Source organism: Carassius carassius, chromosome 45 (assembly GCF_963082965.1).
Source record: "Carassius carassius chromosome 45, fCarCar2.1, whole genome shotgun sequence".
Taxonomy (NCBI): domain Eukaryota; kingdom Metazoa; phylum Chordata; class Actinopteri; order Cypriniformes; family Cyprinidae; genus Carassius; species Carassius carassius.
In genome coordinates, this window is record NC_081799.1 from 14719525 (window position 1) to 14737336 (window position 17812).

The 17812-nt window shown below is 38.2% G+C and overlaps 1 protein-coding gene and 1 pseudogene across 4 annotated transcripts in view; both read right to left on the reverse strand.

Moving 5' to 3' along the window:
• Positions 1–17812, reverse strand: part of auts2a (activator of transcription and developmental regulator AUTS2 a) — a 395578-nt gene that overhangs the window by 208185 nt on the left and 169581 nt on the right. For all 4 annotated transcript variants that reach the window (XM_059539305.1, XM_059539304.1, XM_059539303.1 and 1 more), the window contains one exon: positions 8211–8312. In XM_059539305.1, coding sequence (XP_059395288.1) covers positions 8211–8312 — 102 coding nt within the window. The remainder of the gene's footprint in view (positions 1–8210; positions 8313–17812) is intronic.
• On the reverse strand, positions 14225–14341 carry LOC132128321 (5S ribosomal RNA; annotated as a pseudogene).

Genomic DNA, 17812 nt, shown 5'->3' on the forward strand with positions numbered 1-17812 from the left:
TAAAACTGACCGAAAACTTGCACATTTAACAACGGAGCTCTTGTAGGTCACGTTCTGTGTGTCTGAAGTCAGAATCAAGCCTCAGTTTCATTTTATGTTTAACCACTCCTCTCCGCCCAAAAAACAATTACAATTAAACTAAATAAATACATAAAAACAGTAAAAAAAAATGTACAAAATAAAATCAAAAAGTAAAAGTAAAAATAAAATAAACATACTTCTATTCTTACACAAGCCATTGTTGACTTAATTCATTGGAGGTCAGCACACGAGGCTTTAGAGCCTGATGGTTAAGTGCTGTCTATATGTGTGGATATGTTCATCTGTGCTGTCCCTATCCCCATCGCCCATGATGGACAGTTAACTGTTAAATAATGACAGCCCAATACAGACACGCTCTAATGCAAGCAGACCGCCCTGTCTGTCACTGTGTGTCAAAATCTGCTGCCACATTCACACAAAAACACTCTCAGGTTCAACTTAGTCCACACCTGCCAACAGTGGATGAACTGAGGAAGATGTACAGACTACAAACATGTCTTAGCGGCCATGAGACTCTAAAGATGTTTTCTTCAGTAAGACTTTGATTTGAATTGTGTAATTTGCAATAGCAAAATTCAGATTATAAGTGATCATTCAAAATAAATTGTGACTCACACCTGGACCTTTGAAATGCTTAAATTAAAAAGACAATCAAATGTAGAGCCAAATGTATTTATATAGCAGTCACAACAGTTTTCAAAGCAGCTTCACAGAAAAACATCACATTTAAGTTTAGAATATTTGAATTTCTTAAAGTCTTATAGTCACATTTTACAGATTAGATCTGGGCAATAATATAGTTTACATTTTATAATGATGCATGCAGAACTGGGTGATTATATAGTTACATTTTGATAAAAAAAAAAAAATCACACAGCTGAGATTTTCTATATAGTATATATGTTTTTAAATCAATGTACTGTACAATGTATGGCTCTAAAGTTGGATATACTGTAATATAACTATATAGAGAACTATGCGATAATACAGTTGAAACAAGAACAATTTAAAACTGTAGAAAGGCTGTTTTTACTGACATTTTGCTACAAAATAAAAAATGTAGTAGTTGAGATTTGCTAGATAGTATATATATATCACTCTATGTGAGTGTACTAAATGTATGCAAATAAAATTGTGCGTATATATGTACACATGTGTGTATACAATAATGCAGTTTACATTCTGCAACAATATAAACAAGGAAGTAAGGTTGTTATTGCCTTACTACAAAAACAGCTGTGGTATCTAAAGGGAGAGTGCTATCCTTCCATACAAGTATGTGTGAGTGTGCAGTGCTGACCAGTTTTAGGCATAACAGCAAAGCAGAGAGGGACGAGTGGCAGGTTTATTGAGGTGCTGTCACCAGCCGTGTTTCGGGTCAGAGTGACTGACAGCTGATTTAGAGCAGTGCTGTTAAGCTATAAAGCAATCAAAACCACTCCTGTTCTTCAGACACACTCCGTATCCCTTCCCACACTTAGACAATGCACTGACAGTTATAAACACACTGACAGGCAAAAACAACCTCACAACAATTCCTCAAATACTGGCACACTAGCACAAATGCACAAACACACACACATTCTGAACTCCTGTTCAAACACTTTAACTCCTGCCCTGATAATCAGCTAATTATAGGTGCGCTGCAACTGCTTTATCTAAATGCGTGTCTTTAATAAGGAACATTTCAAATAAGAGCGAGTGGGAGAAGAAGAGAGAGAGAGAGAGAGAGAACGGGAGTGACGAATGGAGACGGCAAAAGAACTACTAGATAATTGATGCGAGCAATTACAACTTCCATGTCAGAGCAAATTGGTCTGCATTTCTCAGCATGTAAGGGCCCCTGACCTCATTATAACAACTGTGTAGAAGAATAATCAAAATTAGCAGCGAGGTTTGAGGATCCGTGACAAACACAGAGTGGAAAGTTTGACTCTAATGTAATCTGTTTTGACTTCAGCCATGAGAGAGCTATATCCGTAGGTCAAAAGCTCCGGCAGAAACATGACCTCTCCACAAAACGCTGTGGACTTTTGCCATGTCCCGGCGAAATCAAATAATAACAGTAATCATTAAGAACAACATCTATATTATATGACATAAATCTGCTGCAGCGGCTGTAATTACAGGGTGGAGATTGTTTTACCACATAGCGAAAGAATCCCCCATCACAAGCAGAACTAATAATCTACAGCCACTAACCACGATGTTGGATTCAAATATGTTCACTGCTCAATGGCAATGGGGCTACAAATCCTCGCAAACCACTCAGAGATCCAAAGTGAATGCCCAAGAGACCGGAAAAAAATAATAATTTTCATAACATTTCATTTAGAGAACATTTAAATGAAGTCCTGGAAACATAAGCATAAATAAACTAGCAGCAGTTAGTTTGTAGTGAGTATTATTGCTTCTCACGCAGATAGACAAATAAAATTTCTGTAAAATTCAAAGGTTTAAGGTTTCAATAATTTTTTTTTAAATGTGACAATTTCCTTTATGTAAAATTAATTAATTAATAAAATTGTCAATAATACATTCATGAAAATGTTATGTTTGTACTATTCTGAATCTGATTTCTGCTTCTGTTCCTTCAACCTTAAAATCTGCATATCTGAATTCTGCATCCTAACTGTATTCTCAATCCTGATTCTGTTTCATCAACCTAAAAATGGGGTCTGTCTCACCTATTATAAATAACATTGCTAAAATTATTAATCTGTCTATATCTAAATTCTGTATCTCTGAATCTCTTCATTCACCCTTACAATCCGGTTTTCCTCACCTATTTATGAAAAGCACTGATGAGATTATGAATCTGAATTGAGATCTGCACTCTGTATCTAAATTGAATACAGAATCTGAATTCTGATTCAGTTCCTTCTGACACTAAAACAGGCGTGTCTATTCTCGATTTATATTAAATAGAACTGCTCAGATTATGAATCTGAATTGAGATCTAGAATCTATCTAAATTGAGTTCTGAATCTGATTTAATTCTGTTTCTTCTGACTCTAAATCAGGTCCGTCTATTATCTATCTACAATAAATCAAACTGCTCAGATTATGAATCTGAATTGAGATCTGAACTCTTATCTAAATTGAGTTCTGAATCTGATTTATGATTCTGTTTCTCCTGACTCAAAATCAGGTCTGTCTATTATTTATCTATAATGAATAGAACTGCCCAGAAAATGAATCCAAATTTACATCTGAGTTTTGTATCCTAACTAAATTCTGAAACTGATTTGTAATTTCTGATTCTATTCACACTCAAAATCAGGTTTGACTGCTCTATTCTGAATAGCACTGCTGTGATGAATTTATATCTGAATTCTGAATAAAACACAGATCTGAAAATCTGCAGGTTTCTTTTGTATATGTGTGTGTATGTGTGTGTCGAGAGCACATTGTGATACGCTAAACACACGACCCCCACACATGACAGACCACTAAACAGACCAAACTGCCACCTGACCCTCAATGTAAATATTTCATTGCTCTGCCTCCGTTAAGACCGCACTGAATGATGAATGAGCAATAAAACGTGTTACCCAGAAATCCCAGAGTACTGTCACTATGGCGACCAAAGAGCAGGTAATGTCACCGCTTTCTCTCAGTCTCTCTATCTCTTTCTACTATCTGTCTGTGCCTCTCATCATCAGATTAGCAGGCTGTAATGAGAGTTAAAGAGCCGCTTTAGGATGGTCCCTCCATAGGAGGAACACTGCAGTGATAATGATGTTAAATTAACTGTCATATTTAAGCCTTTTAGTTTGGTTTTGTTCCCGGCTCGGACTGACCTCATTATCGTCTCCTGCTTTGTCTCTCATCAGCAAGATGGTGATGGGTGGGCAAAGGCAGCAAACGCTCAGGGGGCACGATGCGTCCGTCCCCCTTCCCTCTCGGCAAACACACACACACCAAAAGAAAAGCATTAATGTGCTGTTTACTGGAATCCGGCGCCCTGTAATTGCCAATTTATTTGATAGGCAGCCGGATAATGATGGCATTTCACTCCTGCCGCAGAGACTAAACACATGTGTGTTTGATTTGCCCCGTCGCTGCCACACATCCCCTTCTCTCCTCTTCCCTTTGCCCTGGCCTCCAGCCACCCTGCCTGGGGAAACCGTGCCGACATGCTGGCTTCAAACGCGGCTGAAAGGGGACCCGGGGCTTCGGAGCAAATACAGCAAGCCTGCCAATTTATCCAAGGTTTGGGGTTACCGCTGGCGAGAACAAGGCTGATGCACCATTTGTAGCTTAATGAGCTGGCAGCGCATGGGGACAGGGGGAGAGAGGGAGAGGGAGGAGAGAGGGTGGGGAAAAGAGGGGGGAGGAAGTGAGCAAGATGTCCTGTGTGACCTCTTTTGACCCCAGCTTCCTCTCTGTCAAGCGTAGATCAACACCAGGCTCATTTTTTCATCAGTGCAGTGGAAAGGAGTACGAGAGAGAAGACATCATTAGCACACTGCCAAAAAGTCTATAACGAGAGCTAGAATTACTCCTCGTAACCCCAACTCAAACTTTACCTTCATTTTTGCTTCACTTTTATGAAATGGTGTGCGTATTCCGTTATGAATCTATATATATATATATATATATATATATATATATATATATATAAACATTTCAAAAAATAAATAATCTCTTTAAAAGAAACTCTCTGGGGCCAGAATATTCATTTTAGGAAACACTCTTTAATTTAAGAAAGGAAATGAAGAGGGGAGTAATTTACATAAGTAAATGATGATAAAATGTTTATTTTTAGGTGAACTGTTCTTTTAAGAGCTCATTCTAAAAGTGGTCTTGATTTCTAAATACGGCTAGATTCATACTTTTGTGTTGTTTGGTTCACTGTAATAATATTTTACATGCTTAAAATGTATGCTGTGTAACCAGGTGATTATCTGTCAAATAAAAGTTATCATCTTTTGCTAGTGCTGTCTGTAATTTTGCTGCGTTGATTTAAAAAAAAAAAAAATCTTTGTTAGGCAACTCTACATTATTGTGGCTGTTTTAGTCATTTGACTATTAATATAGGTAATGGTTATCAAATAAGTTTCATTAATAATGTTACATTTTTTAACCTTATACATTTTGCACTGGTAGATCAACCCTTGGTTGACCAATGGTGTGCTGGTAATGTAGACCGCTTATGAGCGAAGGTCCTGTATCACAGACATGATGTGTTGATGTAAAATCATCTGCATTTTATATTAAGAGAGAGAGTGAGTAGCACTTAATCATTGATGCTGTTTTTGAAATTACAGACTGACAGAATGATTTCAAATTACTGATTTGATCTGTTCATCTGTGTGGAATTATTTACTCATTCAAACTTCATGCTACATTGAATAAATATTTGCTGGAATTTTCTGCATTACTTTGCGGGAATGAGTAAAGTTATGCACAATACCCACTGTCCTGTGCCAAAGATTTAGGCCCTGCTCTTCATATCTGTTATCTAGTACCTCTATGCTGGTATGAATTGGCTTTTTTACGGTGTGACTGTGAATACCTGCTTCCACCATCCCCTCAGAACTGGGATGCTCTACTTTGAGTGTGACCCTGAGAAACTGCTCTAGCAAGAAAGAAAAAAATAAAAGTATCTCCCGCACCTTTCACAACTTCCTGTTTAGAATAGTCAAGGGTTTCAAAATGTTCAGTAACCGAAAAATCCACTTACCAAAAAAAAACTTGGCACATTAGTTTGATGGGAATGCAAATGAGGCTAGGAAGTACGGGAAGGTTCAAGTTATCAAGTAATTGTCACCATCCTGTTTTTTTTTTCTAGGTTACAATACATTGTCAGTAAGAATGAGATGTAATAAACTACACTTTAATCCCTCATAGCCTCACTTTTTTCCATGTCAAATTAAAAATGTAATAAAATTCTAACAGAGGTGTTCACCTTATTCTATTGCTAATTTTTAAGTTAGAATCGACCGTTCAAAAACAGATTGATTGACAGGTGATCTGACCAATCATAATGCCAAATCTGACATCTTGCCAGACAAACAAATCATACAGGACAGTAGATTAACTACAGTGGACTTAAACTTAAAAAATGGTGTGCGTTGACTTCTTTCCATGGTTTAAATAAAATATGCTATGATGTTCATTCATGTTTATATGTTTATTTAATAAATATGAAAAATGATCAATTCACGGTCGCTGTGATTTTGCCAAGAAAGACATGTTCCTGGATCAAATTCTTTTGACGATCCTGGATCAACATTACTGGTCAAAAATATAGATTTAACCAATCCCTACCCCTAAACCTAACCTTACCCATACTTTATTCCTAAAATCAGTGGCTGATTCACAAGGGTGTAGAAGCACCTAACCCTGATTGCAAGCCTAAAACTGATATTTTTTATTTAAAAAAAAATCTCAATTCTGATTGGTTGATTGGAATGTTGTTCCAGAAACACCAATGATGTTGATTCAGGAACATGTTGTACTTGGTAAAATCGATATCAAATCAATAAATTGTTCTTATTTTTTATAACTAATAAATAAATTGTTCTTAATAAAATAAAATAAAATAAAATAAAATAAAATAAAATAAAATAAAATAAAATAAAAGTTTATATAAAATAATTTTCATTTTTGGGTGAACTATCCCTTTAAGACTCAAGTTAAAACCCATCACACACAGCACACTCTGCATCTCTTTGAAGGTTGTTTTTACCTGTCAGATAATCAAACACAATCTTGCGTTTCATCACTAACTTTATCTGTTTCCCCCATTTTACTTACATTTCTTCTCTTCCTATCTCTCTTCCCTTCTCCTGGCCCCCCTCTCATGCTTTATCTCTTCGGTCTTCTCTCTCTTCCCAGACGAGGGGCTGCAGGTATCATTTCAATTTCTGATGTCAACATCAAATTACTTATTTCATTTCATGCCTGGCCAAGCATCCTATAGCTACATGCAGGAGCGGTCGCGCTCAACTTGTTCCGCCGTGTCTGTTCCGACGACTCGCCTCGCCCTCCAGCTGACAGCTCTAATTATGCCTGATATCTGATAGCACCGGCACACACTCACAGACTCACATCTCCACTGCAGGAGCCAAAGCTTGAGGTTTGAAGAGGGCCTGCGCCAGACTGACTGAACTTCCACACGAGCCTGTGTATAAGATCCATAAACAAGACTTTCAGTTCAATGTAAACTGTATATACTGCCTTTACATGGTCAAATGCTCCTTTAAGAGGGTTATATATTGATAAGCCGATAATTACTGTCACAATAGAAAGTATGACAAATAGATATGTAAACATTTAGAGTTTTTAAAAACCTTTAATCTAATCTAACAAATGGCAGATAAAATACTCTCACTTTCATATTTCAATATTAACATAGTAGATTTGGAATTCCAGTTCTTTAAATACATGCTTTGTGTTTTTACGGTACATCACTGATGTCTAAGCATAGTCATTGGTACATTTTTCACCATGTTAATTCCTGTCGTCTCCACTTCTACGGTGTATAAGCACAGTTGTGCTTCAGCCCGAGTCTCCACTGAAGCTGCCAGCTGAGTAAATAGGATGTTCTTATCACCACCCGAGCACAAACACACAACAGAGCTTGCAGGCCTGAGGGTGAAGACAGCCTCCGCGCTCCTCTACCTCACCCCCCGACAACACAAGCACACACACTGAGCTCAAGAAGAGCTCGGCACTTAAAACACTCCTATTGTTCTTGTTGGCACAGAGCCTTGTCAGTTTTTAGACCAATAAAGTAGATAAGACAAACTATAAACACTGTTTAAATATTGAACCTCATTATAAATGAGGCAGATAAGAAAAGCCACCAACTGACTGATAATGATCAGGTGTCAAGACAGTTATTGTAGGGGACCAAGCCATCCTTAACTCAGGTGTTAACTATATTTTCTGGTCGTTCAAACATTCAAGCAAACTTCTACACTAAGTGACAGTTGTGATAAATTCAGCAGATTATTTATGACCATTATAAATGCAGGGTTCTCACAACTTTCTAACAAATCAGACCTCATGTTGACTAAGAACAATTATATATATATATTCATTATAGAAAATCCATGGCTCTTCCAGGCATGGAAAACTCATTTCCAAAAACATAATCATTACAGAATTTTTTTTTTTTAGTTTGGCTAATGATGCACAGAATTGCTTGGACTCACGTCTGTCGGTCTATCTCTGGAGCTGCTCCGGATGGAGGGTTTGGATTCCCCACTCACGCTCTCATTATTGCTGTCTTTACAGTTGTTCTGGCCCGGCTTCAGCTGGAAAAAAACAAAAACAAAAAACAAGAACAGTCAGATGCAGTAAGAAGAGAAAAGGCGCTTAAAGACTTGAAACATACTGTTACTAAAGTGTAGACCATAAAAGAAAAAATACTGATGCTCTCTTGATCAGATTACAATAATCTATTAAACCTATGTAAATAAATATATTACATTTGGATAGAGCCCAGACCACAAAACCGATGGAAGCTTGGTTAAAAGGCAGCTATTGGATGCACACTACTGTTCGAAAGTTTGGAATCTTTTATGCTCACTAAAGCTGCATTTATTTGATCAAAAAAGAGAAAAACAGTAATACTGTGAAAAATGATTACAATCTTATTTTAATGTATTCTAAAAGGCCTAATTGATTCCTGTGATTAAGTTTTCAGCAACAATAGACTTCAGTCAGGTTAGACACCATAGGGCCCTATTTTAACGATCTAAGTGCATGGTCTGAAGCGGACGGCGGAGGTGCACTCAGGGCGTGTCCGAATCCAATGACAGAAAAATGGTCGGCACGCCCAGGCCCATGTTCTAAACTGGTTGTCCCTTTTCTCTTAATGAGTAAAGCCCAATTTATACTTCTGTGCTATTTATACTTCTTTATACTCATATAGTATGCCGTAGCCTGACGTGCACCTCTCAAAAAATCTAACAGCACGTCAATTCTACACGGACAACAAGTGCTGTGCTTGGTCTGCTAGAACCCCTCCTTCCGTATGTATTTTAGTTTTGTGTGTGTTTATGTACACTTTAATGTATTTTAATGTTGCACCTTCTTATATAAAATAAAGCAAAGCAAAAAAACAAGTGTCTTATCATTTATTATACTAAATAGCACTATTCAACAGTAGTTGTTCGCGACAAACAACGATGATCTGCCGTGATACAAATCTTTGTGGAGATGGAAAGAATGCCATCTTCTCTTGTTCCATTGTTTTCTCCTTTCGTAGTTTTAAATAATGATTTAATGACTTGATATTTATTTGCCGCCGTCACGGCTATAATGCTTCTCTAAAAGAGCCGCTTCTTCTTTGGCTTTTGCCGTGGTCTTCAGGTTACACCAGCGAACTGCCTGTGGATACTGCGGACTAGTGGTTTGCATGTGTGATACATGTCAACACACACATGAGGCAGAAGTATAAATGAAAACTAACGCATAGCCTACAGCATAAATTTTACTGCGTAGGTCCGACGCAGAAGTATAAATCGTGTTTTTTGGGCATAACATGCAATAAACCAATCAGAGTCTCATCTCCCATCCCCTCTAAAAGCCAGTTGCACTAGGCACTCAAAGCGCTTGCATTGTCAGGGGGTATCTCCTCATCCACCACCAGTGTGCAGCATCCACCTGGATGATGCGACGGCAGCCATAGTGCGTCAGAACGCCCACCACACACCAGCTTTACTGGTGGAGAGGAGACAGAGTGATGAAGCCAATCAGCAGATATGGGGATTGTTAAGAGGCCATGATGGTCAGAGGCCAATGGCGAATTTAGCCAGGATGCCGAGGTCACACCTCTACTCTTTTCGAAAGACTTCCTGGGATTTTTAATGACCACAGAGAGTCAGGACCTCGGTTTAACGTCTCATCCAAAGGACGGTGCTTGTTGACAGTATAGTGTCCCCATCACTACACTGGGGCGCTAGGACCCACACAGACAGGGTATCTGCAGGTTTCTGAAAGTTAGATTTAAGACTTTTTAAGACCTTTTTAATACCATGCAGAATTAAATTTAAGACCAATTTCATATCAACAAATTTGCAAACAGCAAACAATACCACCAATTACGATCCTTAACACACATTGTTTATTGACATATTGAAGGCGTGAAAGAACAATAAATTGCAAAACATAGTGCAAAGACTGACTAAACATTAGGCAGAACATCGACAGCCTACAAAGATTTCAAACAAACTGCACAGCAGTAACATGAGGCATGTACACTGCATGCCAATAATCTGAACATTGGGTTTTTACTGTATAGATCTCAGTTCTTTGCCCTTTGTATCCAACTCTGTCTCAATTTGCTGTAATTCATTTGTTTTTTCTTTATATCGCTTCCTCTGTGTGTTGGATTTTGTAATGAGCTTTGCCATCAAGGTGCCAGCTTTTCCCTCAGCTTCTTCTGCAAGCTGGTCAGCATCCTTCTGCAGGCTCGAAGATACCTGGACCAGAATTCTCTTCTTTTTTTTCAGGTCCTCGATGCCGTCTTCCAAAGCTTTGCGCTTCTCTGCCTGGACATCAGTGATTTTGATTTTTTTCTGCTGATCAAGGTGCATTCTGTATCTTGATCTAGCAGATGCAGCAGAGGCCAGTAACTCCTTTGAGATAGGGACATTGAGGAGCCCCCCATAGATGCTGACATAATCACATATTAGTCGATGACTGACCATTGTCTCCTCCTGCATTTTGCAGGTCTCCACTTCTTTATTAATGGAGAATCCTCTCTCCACTGTTGCCTGCCCATGGGACAGGAGAAGCAGTTTCTTGCAAAAGCTCCATAACTCATCGCACTGCCCAAGAACTCCATGCAGGAATATGTCTAGCCTGGTTTCTGTTGGTTTGTATGAGAATAAGCTCTCATTTTCAACAGATAAAAAAATCATTGAATTGCTGGATTATAACATCACCTGAAGAAAACAACAAAATAATATTAATTTAATTATAAAAATGTATGCATATAAATTAATACATAATATTTACACAAGTCATTTTTTACATTTAAAAGCATATTTCATAACTTGATTTAATACACTCTGATAGAACTAAACTAATCTTTCCTACCAGCAGAGACACCTCCTGACAACTGTTGGGCTTGCAAAAACCTCTGCACCAGTTTTGTCATATTGCTCTTGCACCAGTCAGGGTCAGACATCATCATGCTGGGGTCCAAACAGGCCACCTGCCTCACTACAGGATACTTTAATGGGCTCTTTTCCTGTACTTTCTGGGTGATGGTACACATCACCTTGACACAGTCTTTCCTAAACTCCAGGGCTGTGAGTTCACCTATCTTTTTCTGTTTCTGTAGTTCCTGGTGGGAGGATGTAAACAGCCTATTATAACCTATTATTACCTATTATAAAAATCAAGCTTTCAGCTGAATCCATCAAAATTAAAATTTTATAGGTGAAAGAATACCTTAAGGAGTGATTCTGCACCCAATCCCATGTTTACTTCCTTTAGGTTGACCCAGCTCTGTTTGTCACTGACATCCAGCCTGACCAGCTGCAGTAAACTGATATCCTTGAGTACCTCTTTCTTCACAAAACGCCTCAGCATACTCTGCCAAAAGACACACAAAGTATATATTTAATTTAATTTAATTTATTTCAATTTAATTAATTGAAATTCAACATAAAAAGACTATTGTAGTATACTATTGTAACAAGTATTGTTCTTTTTGTTTGCTTAATACCATTGTCCGCTAAGATATGCAAACTTCCATAAGATTACAATTAAAATGATCAGATTAATTATTAGCATTATCAGAGTAGAGTGCAGTAATAGAATTACCTTCATCAGCTCAGCCAAGTCTTTGGCAAGGAACGGAATCACTGGTACATCCGTTTGATAGAAGGTAAGAAAAGGACTGAAGGTCCTTGTGATGGCCATGTAGAAATGTAGCTTCGCCAGAATAAGAGGGTCTTTTTCAGCAACTTCAAGAGTGTCATACGATGCTGTTCCCGGATTTGGTAGCTTCTTTTTCCTGACTGCATCCATGTACATGGTCACTGATGGCCAGAATTCCAAAGCTCTCTCCACGACTGGTAGATTTTCGAGCCACCTGTGTCCACAGAACGGAAGTGGAAATTTTGTGCATTTGGTCAGAGCAGTGAAATCCTCCCTCCTAGCTGGCGCATTGTGGAAGAGTATGTGCAAGGCCCTCAGAACCTTCTCTAGCTTCCAAATGGAGAAACCATGTTTGCAGGCGTTATGTAGGGTGTGGAGGCCACAGCTCCCCACCACAATTAGCTGTGTGCCACCAAACTGCTCACGATGCTCTTGTTGCAGCAGTTCTAAAAACTTCCAATTTACATTTGGACCATCCATAGAAACAGATAGAAGCTTTTGCAAGTCTAGCTGCTGTGCACATTCCTACAAACAAAAGTTAAATAAAATAATGAGATCAAAGTTTGGCATATTGGTATGCCAATATTCCAAGGCTGCATTTATTTGATCAAAAATAGAAAACAAAACAGTAATATTACCAAATATTATTACATTTTAAAACAATGGTTTTCTATTTCAAAGTCGGCATGAAATCAAAATTGACCCTATTTACTTTGTTAGCGCATATTACTAATCTTGTGGTGAACAATTAATCCGTGCAAGTTAATACACAGAAAAAAAAATTGTTTGCCATGGTAATCTTTTATCAAAATCTGAAAAGTTATGCCTTTTCTGATGGGGTCAGTCAAAAGCTTTATTTTAAAAAAACATTCTTCCTTTATAACTTTGTATTAATCAGAATCCTGAAAGTATCACAGGTTATAAAATATATTGCAGCACAAAAGTTTCCAACATTAATAATAAATCAGCAAATTAAAATGATTTCTGAAGGATCGTGTGATCCAGAAGACTGGAGTAATGATGCTGAAAATTCAGTTTTACCATTACAGGAATAAATTACTTGGGCTATACATATTTAATAATTTATTATTTTTTTTATTTTTTATTATTGATCAAATAAATGCAGCCTTGATGAGCATAAAAAACTTCTTTCAAAAATATTACAAATATGAATGTGTCTAATATATACATACACACTACATATAAAAAAATAATAATAATTACTGCTAGCTAGAATGCATAAAAATGATTAGTGATGGGTTGGTACTTACTTTGAAATGGTGAAGCAAATCCTGAGCTGTCCCATGTCCCATGAATTGTGAACCTAAGTATCTTGACTGGACGAGATCTTGTCCCCAATATCGGACATGCAAGTCCAATTGCTTATTTTTGGACGTTTCATTAAGGCTCTCGCCAAACATTAAAACAAACATTTCCTTGTTAACATCTGCAACGAGGAGTTTGGTTATGTAAGGAGCCAGTCCAAATCTGGCAATGTATGCAGTTTTGTCTTTACCGCACGCAAATGTACGAGCGATTTCAGAGTCGGGAAACATGGTTCGAAAAATGTCCCCGATAGCATCATTAGCGTTATAGGACTGGTGCTTTGTTACAGTACGCAGACACCAGAGTACCTCAGCTCTGAGCATTGCGGTGGAGCCAAACGTTGTTCGGATGTCTTGTGGTGTAGAAACCGTGGTGCTTGAAGCGGATGCAGATGCCGGAGTAAGGCATGGAGCTGCGTTCTGTGGTACTGAGGTGGGCGCAACGGAACAGAACTGAGAAATACCTGGTGTTTTCCGACAGGTTTCCGCAGCCGCTTTGTGTTTTTCGCACTGCATGTGGGTCTCCAAAGCTTTGATCCCCATTGTTCCGAGTTTTGAAACTTTCTTGCACAATATACACCGGACCTCGAAAGCATTGCCACAAACTGGTCTTAACCACGACGCAAATTTAGGGTTATGTAACCAGTTTTCATTATATTTGCACTTCCCCATGGTTAAAGCAAGACATTTTCACCATTTGCTGACGTTAATATCCAGTCACGCACCTATCAAATTTCCCCGCGAACTTGTAATTTATTAGATGGTTCCGCCTATTTTTTCTGCGTGACAAATAGATGAAATGTTACATGATTTTAAAATGAAAATAAAATCTTCTTTATGGTGTCGGTTTGATTGTATTTTTAAGACCTTTGAAACGCGGATTTAAGACATTTTAATGCTAATTAAGGCCTTATTTTTACATTATGGAATTTAAGACTTTTTAAGGATCCGCGGACACCCTGACAGACCACAGGGTGAGCACCCCCTGCTGGCCTCACTAGCACCTCTTCCAGCAGCAACCTAGTTTTCTCAGGAGGTCTCCCATCCAGGTACTGACCAGGCTCAGCCCTGCTTAGCTTCAGTGGGAAACCGGTCTTGGGCTCCAGGGTGATATGGCTGCCGGATAAAAAAATGTGTGGCTGCTCGCTGTGTGTGTAATAAGCAAAGTGCACATGCATTGTTCATTACTAACGTGCTCTTTAAATAACAAAAAAAATATATTGCGCCGGACTTAAGACCAGGTTTGAGTTGGCCAGTGACTTTCAGTTCTTCAAAATAGCAACAAAATTTAGTTTAAATTGATTGAGTATATATATGAAAAAATCTTACTGATCTTACTATGTAAAATAGCAGAATAACTGCCAACCAAATTTTGCTGCTGCGTGAAAATATCCATTAAGATAAGCAATCATATGAGAGATCTTTAGATTCTGTGATCATCATTTCAGGTAATTTCATCAAAAAATTTTAATTAATAAATGCTAAACAATTAAATTTTTATTGAATAGGACAATAAAATAAGTTTCATATGCTAGAGCTTTGGCACAAAGAGTAATGCACAGCTCCTGACAAGTAAGGAACTGCTTTGTTCTTGGAAAAGTGATTTCCTCCACTCGTATAAAATAAAAACAATAAATAAATAAATAACTTAATTAAGAAATGCATTACGCAGAAATGCCTTTTCTGTGGTATAATCAACCTGTTTGGCTTTGGTCACCGATATCCATATGATTTCAACCACTGAGGCCTGACTTCATAACAAACTTGTGAGAAAGAGAAATAGAATCCAACCGAACCACATCAAAAGCCGATTTCCATTTGGTAAGCCACTCTCTCCATGCAAGAACCATAGATTCACAGCAGGTGTCCTTCAGCAGACTAGAAATCATAAAGAACAAGAGCATAGTGAGGAGGAGGAGAAGTGGCGAGGGGGAAAATGGGAGGAGGACATGAATTCCAAAAACATCTGAGCCCCAGTAAAGTCTGGAGAACAATGCCATACTCCTGGGACCCGGCAACTGTCGTCAAGGTCTGCGATATATGTCTTCTGAAGGTTCGCCATTCAGATGGCTGTTTCTGCACCCCTCGCCCTGCCAAAACCCGCCGCCTTCATCTCACAGCACATAAAAAGCCTGTTTTATGAGTCAAGATGAACAGTAAATGACTGCAGTGTCACTTAATGGAAAAAGCAGAGTAGGCCATGGCGCACTGGGGGGTTGTTTACCGAGATGGAGAGATAGATTGGCCCGCGCATTTCTTTTCCTATCTTTCCCTCCCAGACATTCCCTCTTTCTCTGTCTCACTCGCTCTTTCATACTTCCCCATCACGTAGGAGAATAAAAACAGATTCTTTGCGATAGCTCCTGACAAAGGCGGCGGGACAGGAGGAGGGAATAAGATGAGGGTTGGAGAATATCTCTTTTCACTGGTGCAGGATGTGGGTTGTTAAAGGCGCACAGGCGGGATAAGGGACTGCAGGGAAGAGGGCCCTTGAGTAAAGTACATAATTAAAATGAAATGTTCCTTTTCTGTAGCCATTAGCTATGTGAAAGGATCTCTCTCAGAGGGAGAGCTCACTGACTCCAGGCAGATACGTTTGCTCCTACCAGCAGGCCACCGTGATAAGAGGCCCGCACTGCTCAGTTAGAGAGCGAGTGAGAGCTGGCAATGACAAAAAGGAGGACAGGCAACTGTAAAGTCAGAAGTTAGACAAGTCATCTAGGTTATGTGTATGTCTAATGACTGCTTTTCTTATATGCATCTACAGTACATCTCATTTTCAATAAGCTGTCTCATTAACTTCTTCTAAACTTCCACCTCAAGGGAAGTACATCACTCAGTCAAGGTCAAATACTGTTCTGTCTTCATTTAGACTTCACTAAGCATCTCAGATGAGAGACACATCACCAAATGAGAAAAGCAGACAGCTGGAAAGTGCAGGTGTAAACCAGTCGATCAGCACTTATTAGATTTGGCTGATGATCCTCTGAAACCTCCTTTGAATCACTTCGTGGACTCTGTGAGATAGAGCTCATGTAAAAATGTGGTTCATAATGTACATTTCATATAACTCGATGTAATGGCATTAACAGCACCACAGGTTTTCATGTTTTCTTCAATTGGCATTCTGCCCATTTAAGCTCAAGAGAAACATATTAAAGAGAAAAATATATTAAAAGCATTCCTACAAAAAAATAAAAATAAATAAATAAAATAAAATAATGAAAGCACAATGAATAATAATATAATCAAATAAAATACTACTGTTAATTGTAACATTTCTGTATTTAATATCTTATTTAGCTATTAAGCTTATAAGCTAATATTATAACATTTTGTGTAAGCATGGTTGTTTTCATTAGACTTATTAATAACTAATACATTTATTTTACAGTGTGTGTATGTTTTTGTCAACCCAAACGTCGCAAAAGCTGGTATTACTTTTCAATAAGTGACTATGGTCAGAAAGCTTACACTGGTTAGGAGCTCCAGATAAACATTACATAAACAGGTTTTATATCAGTATTGGCCAATTCAGGTGACAGGAAACTATTGTATCCTGGGCATTTATAATAAAGTCATTCATTTTATGGCCTTATATGTTAGCCTGTTTAACATTTAGGTGAAGAGTTAAAAACAGTTGTGAGAAGTAAAACGTTTTTTCAATGATTTTACATGATACATGATATGTTACATCAAGTTTCATACTCAGAATTAGAGGTTCTGAAGAAAAACAACAGTAAATAAATGACTACCAGGAAGCATTTTTGCTATGTATATAATGTAAATGTCTATGTAAAAAGATATTGTATATTTATTTACTCTAAGTTAGGTTTAAAATCAAATATTAACAGAGCCATCAAACTCAGATAGTACATCTACCTTTAACCAGTTAAGCAGGTACACCTAGAATTGCAAATCAATGAAAGGATTTGTTATTAGAGTTGTTCCGATTCCGATACTAGTATCGGAAATATCTCCGATACCACAACAAATTCTGGCATCGGCATCGGCGAGTACATGAACCCATATACCGATCCGATACCATTTTCAAGACCTAGTTATGAACGCTAGCTTTGCCTAACCGCTGCACGGTTCTTCTTCGCTGCTCAGAATGTATTGCAAACACAGGAAGTTGTGCTGTAATGCCACAAGCAACCCCTGTGTAGAGCAGCGAAGAAGAAATGAAAACGCGTTAGCAGCACTGATCTATATATGACTGGATCGCTCATCGCGTTCTAAACTGCCAACAGACAGTGAAGCCGCTTCTATATTATAGATCAGTGGTTAGCAGTATGTCCGCTGTTTAGCAGTATTTCAGACTGGACCAACCAGACAGTAAAACGGCGACTAGGGACCAAGACGGTGCTGAAAATTTTAAAATGTGATGATACCAGCGTCTCTGTAGAACCGGTAGTAAGTTTGAGTATATTCGTTACCCGCAGCTGCGTTCAGTCGCTTCCGTGTTAGTCTAAGCGCAGGGCTCCAGACTGTAGCCGAATATATATACTAGTGTCTGTGAATATTAAACTGCAAAATACTATTTAAATATTACTCCTGCAAATTCTACATCTCTGTGGTTGACGGGCGCAGAT